Here is a 5,717-nt window from a genome sequence, read left to right as displayed (position 1 = left end):
AATGGGAGAAAATATTTGGAAACAACATATCCAATAGAAGTTTAATATCCAGAAAATATAAAGAAAGCCTTCAACTTACGAACAAAAATGGGCAAAAGACTTGAATAGACATCTCTCCCAAGAAGATATACAAGTGGGCAGAAAGCCCATGAAAAGATGCTCAACATTAACCATGAGGGAAATACAAGTCAAAACCATGATGAGATACCATTTCACACCCATTAGAATGGCTGCTAATTTAAAAAAATAAAAGAACAAGTGGTGGAGAGAATGGGGAAAAAGATAAACACTCATTGCTACTGGCAAGGTCAAATGGTGCAGCTGCTGTGGAAGATAGCTCAGCAGTTCCTCAGAAAACTAAGTATAGAATGACACTATGACCTGGAAATCCCACTACGAGGTATATACACAAAAGAATTGAAAGCAGAGACTCAGACGTTTGTACACTGATGTTCATATCATTATTCATAATTTCTAAATGATGGTAGCAACTCAAGTGTCCATCAAATGATGAATGGATAAATAAAATACAGTATATACATACAATGGAATATTGTTCCGCCATGAAAAGGAATGAAGTTCTGATACATGTGACAACATAAATGAACCTTGGAGACATCATGTTGAGTGAAATAAGCCAGACACAAAGGAACAAATATTGTATGATCACATTGACTTGAAACAATTTGAATAAGCAACTTAGAGTCAGAATCTATAATAGAGGTTATCAGGGGACAGGGTGGGAATAGCGAATGGGAAGTTAAGGCTTAAAATGTACAGGATTCCTATTTGGAATGATGCAAATGTTTTGGTAATGGATGGTGGTGATTCTAACACCAAATTGTAGATGCAGTTAATGGCACTGAAATATATATCTGAATAATTCAAAGGGAATATGCTAGAGTTTATATATGGTAAAAATAATAAAAAAAAAAAAATCTATGGAACTACACTACAAAAACAGTGAACCCTAAGTTAAACCATGAAATTTAATTAGTAGTACAATTATAAAAATATGCTATCATCAATTGTAATAAATATTCCATTCCAATGCAAGGTGCTGGTGGTAGGTTAGTATATGGGAATCCTGTATTTTATGCATGATTATTCTGTAAACCCACAACTTCTGTAATAAAATATTATAATATAGAGGAAAAGAAAGGGGAAAAATTAAAAGAAAGAATGAATTGGGGAAAGTCTACTTAAAATATTAAAAAAAACAAAATATTGATAAGTCTGATAAGTAAATATAAGAAATTACATAACCAATAAATTTCTGTCTAGCATAAAACAGGTAATGATAATGTGAGGAGACAGATATTGCAGTCTGTGGGCAGGAGTATATTAGGTACAACCTCAGTTTAAGGTGTTTTAACAATAACTATGAACATCAACATTTAAAACACATACTAATTGACCCAACAATTCCAATTCTAGAAACTCATTCTTGCACATTTATAAAAGGTAGACATTTACTGAGCAATTATTTGTTGTGGAAAAATAGTAGAAACCAACATAAAGAGAATTGTATATACTAATTTTAGATTACCTCTTTTAGCATGTATTTTGTAGTATAAGGATATCTGGAAGTTAGTTCTATATGAACTGGTATAGAAATATCAAGATATTAAGTAATAAAATGCAAACTTTTACATGCAGAGACATATACATGCATATAAATGTAGTATGCTTTTATTTCCAATAAATATCCTTAAAGATTCTTAAAAACACAGTGACTGCCCCTGAGTAGGCACACTGGGAGATTTGATTAAAATGCGTAGGAAATTTACATTTTACTTTATGCCATAAAGGTATGGCATTCATTAACATTACTTATTGTTGTTGTGCTTTCAATTGTTTATTTTAAAAAGTAGGTGCATTGCATACTAAAAAATCTTATGTAATGCAACTTAAATAGAATAAAGAGGACACTGCATAACTTTAAATATTAACTAGTATAATAAAAAGAATGAACATAATTAATAAGAATTTAGCAAAAAAGAAAGCTGACTGAAACAAAATTAACATAGATAATGCAGAAATTAAACACCATGTAACTCATTAAAATTTCATTCATTAATCATTACATATTAATTATTGACTCATTATATATATTACAACTTTCTAGGTACAGTGGTAAACTAGATTTTATATAGTTTTCATTGTAGTCATCAATAGCCAAACATTAGTAAATTCTTTAATTATTGCTATGATAAATGCTTTGAAGAAAAGCAAACAGTGTATCCCATTTAAGTGACTTCTGGGCTCCAATGAGATGTTCCCTAAAGCCAAATGTGTGTGTTCTTTGAGGACAACTCACTTATTTACTACCTATGTGACTTTCCTTCTCCAGATCTGCTTCACAGCATCTTTCATCTCTGAATTTCTCAGAGTATAGATTAAAGGGTTTAGCATAGGTGTTATGGCTGTAGAACATACACTCACTGATTTGTCAATAGGGAAGTTCCTAGCAGGTCTTGCATACATAAAAATACAGGGAACAAAGAAGAAGACAACCACAGTGATATGTGAACCACAGGTGGAGAGGGCTTTCCTCTTCCCTTCTTGACTAAGGTTCTTTAGGGAGTGCAAAATGACACCATAAGAGATGAGTAGGAGTAGAAATACAATACTGCAGCTCAGCCCTCCATTGATTGCCACAAAGAGGCCAATGACATAAGTGTCAGAACAAACTAGTTTCAATAATGGGTACATGTCACAGAAAAAGTGATCAATGACATTGGGACCACAGAATGGGAGCCCATAAAGAGAGCTAAGTTGAATTACTGAGTGCAGAAAACCCAGCATCCAGGCACCTATTAGCAGCATAATACACACCCAGTGCCTCATGATAATCAGATAATGCAAGGGCTTACAGATGGCCACATAACGGTCATATGCCATCACCAACAGAAGAAAGACCTCTGATCCACCAAAGAAGTGTTCCATAAAGAGCTGGATCATACAAGCTTGGAAGGATATTGTCTTTTGTCCAAAGAACAAGCCTGAAATCAACTGGGGGGAAATGACTGAGGCATACATGACGTCTATAAATGATAAACCAGCAAGAAAGAAGTACATAGGTGAGTCCAAGGACTTACTGACAGTTACAGTCACAAAAATCAGCAAGTTGCCCACCACAGTCAAAATGTAGGACAGTGAGAACACAATAGAAAGTATTTTCTGTTCCTTTGGATTCTGCGTGAGGCCCAGAAGGATAAAGTAAGTCACATTGTTCCTTGGTTCCATGTATTCTTTTATAGTTACTGATTTCAGATTTTAGGAGTTTATCTATAAAACAATGAATATATTTTAAAATGTTTTATAAGAATAATCTTTCTTTTTATTCATTTTTTCAAATAATGTGTATGAAACATCTATTTCTGTCAAAAGTAAAATGGACATTGTGATTATAAAGTTAATTAAGGCATAATTCCCTACTCTCAGTGATTTGATACATATTAATGGTATTAGACAGAGACCAATTCAATGTACTATTATAAATATATTAACCTAATGATAAGGGTACATAGTGTAGGAACATCTAAATGAAACCAGGATCAGGGAAGGTTTTCTAGAGGAAGCTTGTTTTAGGTCAGTTTTTAATGCTAGAACAATAAAGAATGCAAAGGGAATTCTGCGAAAAGCTGTACTATGTATAAAGTCAGTATAGCGTAAACTTGAGGACCCACTTAAGGTAATTTACATATTCAAGTGGGTAGAACTAATAATGAATGTAAGGCTATAGCCATGAGGTCACTGTCCTGGTTTTCATTCCAACTCACTGAAAACTTCTTATTTTCTGGCTTGCATCTACTGCCTTTTCTTGACTAATAATACTGAAGCATCCCAATTTTGTGACTACAGCCCCTATATCTCCCCTAATTTTGAAGATTATATATGCAATGACCTAATGGATATCACTGATTGGATGTCAAATCAGTATTTATAAAACTAAATTTTTAATTTTCTTCATTAAACATATTTCTTCCTAGTTATTCCCCTCTCATTAAATGAAACCACTGCCCCATTATTGTACAGACTATGTATCTCATTCTTTTATTCCATTAACATTACTTATGGATACCTTTAGTAAATCCTGCTGACTTTACCTTCAAAATATATTGCAATTTGTATCATATTCACTAGCTTCCTGATGTCTAACCTTGAACCACTGCAATAGCTTCCTGTCTGGTCTCTCTGCTTTCATTCTTCCCTTTTAATAATCTGTTCTTCTGCAGTAACCAAATGATCCTTTGCAATCTGATTCAGATGATTCCAATCCCCTGCTCAAAAACCCTTCAGTGGATTTCTATCCCCAACTGAATAAAATCCAATCTTCCTACCTCGGCCTGCAATGCTTTTGATGATTTGGATCCAGTCTACTTCCTTAAACTTCTTCCTTAAAATTCTCTGAATTAATTCTACTCCAACTTTATGCTATTACTCAAATACTCAAAATGTTTTTCCATCTCCTTAGTTCCATTTATTCTTTTATAAATGTTAATTTCAGAAATCAGAAGCAACTTACTTGTAAAATAATGATAAATATTGGGAAAAATTTGTACCATGAGCTTAATTTTTAATTTATTCATTCAATTGACAATATCTATAGAACACCTATATTGTGTCAAGCCTTGCAAATAATGTAGCAATCATAAAGACTCCACTAACTCATTTAGGCTCAAAGGCTACTCCAGGAGTCATATCATCAGAGGACAGAAATGTTGGTGGTTGACAGAGTAGTCCCCTTTCCACCATTGTATACTCCAAACTTTTCCAGATGGACACATACCTAGAGGTCATAAAATGGCTAATGGCTTCACGTGAGAATTTGTTTTGTCTATTCATGACCATATAATTTAATTCTGACCAAAAACTTTCTGGTCTTTTCTTCTTCTTTTTTGTCAGTGAAACTGAGCTTTCCTTGAGGAAGTCTCCATCTACTAGTTGACTTTTACATCTGCTTACAAATGTTTCATCCCTGATAGCCTTTATCAATATGCCATGTAATCCAAAAAGCCAAATTCTATTGACTTTTTTCATAAGCCATTTTATTAGTACACATGTAGAATCAGTTTTCTTATTCAATGTGTATTGCACTCATAATTTAGGAAATATATGTGTAAGAAAATCTTATGATAAAATAGTTCTAAAACAGTGTAATCATATTTCTCTAAATCTAACTGTGAGACCATAAATAAGTGCTAGTCACCACTCTGAGTCATACTTTGCACAGCAGTAAAATGAGATTGAGACAGCAACCTACTGAATTTTTGTGAGCATATAAGTTAAAATATTTGAAAGGATATGTAGCAGAGTTCCCAGTCCAAAATGGGAAATCAACTTATGCTTTGTTATAAAGTATCTGAATCTTCATTTTCTGCAAACTAGCATGTATATTAAATTTATATCCTTCTGAAATGTAGAACAACATGGTAATAAAACAAATCTTTCATTCCATTGTTCCATTGAAATAGGCAAAAAGTAATAATAATAATAATAAATGATAATAATAATAAGTGGAAATTATAGCCTTACAAGAACACCTATCATACATTATGCAAAACTATATATCAGGTGCTATGTCTATAATGAAATAATACATACACTTAATCCTTACCATAACAAATATTATTATTCCCATTTTGTAGTTGAAATAACTTTAGTTCAGAATGGTTAGTTACTTTTCTCAAGATCACATATTTTTAAGTGAC

The 5,717-nt window shown here is 32.7% G+C and overlaps 1 protein-coding gene across 1 annotated transcript; it reads right to left on the bottom strand.

Annotated features, from left to right (window-relative positions):
* Window positions 1–2,331: 2,331 nt before the first annotated feature.
* Window positions 2,332–3,249, bottom strand: LOC119509131 (olfactory receptor 4A47-like). Its single transcript, XM_037802994.1, has one exon. The coding sequence runs from the start codon at window positions 3,247–3,249 to the stop codon at window positions 2,332–2,334; it is 918 nt and encodes a 305-aa protein (XP_037658922.1).
* Between the last annotated feature and the right edge of the window lie 2,468 nt (window positions 3,250–5,717).

Source organism: Choloepus didactylus, chromosome 14 (assembly GCF_015220235.1).
Source record: "Choloepus didactylus isolate mChoDid1 chromosome 14, mChoDid1.pri, whole genome shotgun sequence".
NCBI lineage: Eukaryota > Metazoa > Chordata > Mammalia > Pilosa > Megalonychidae > Choloepus > Choloepus didactylus.
Note: the sequence above shows the minus strand (reverse complement) of the source record. Positions and strands in the feature narration are given on the sequence as shown.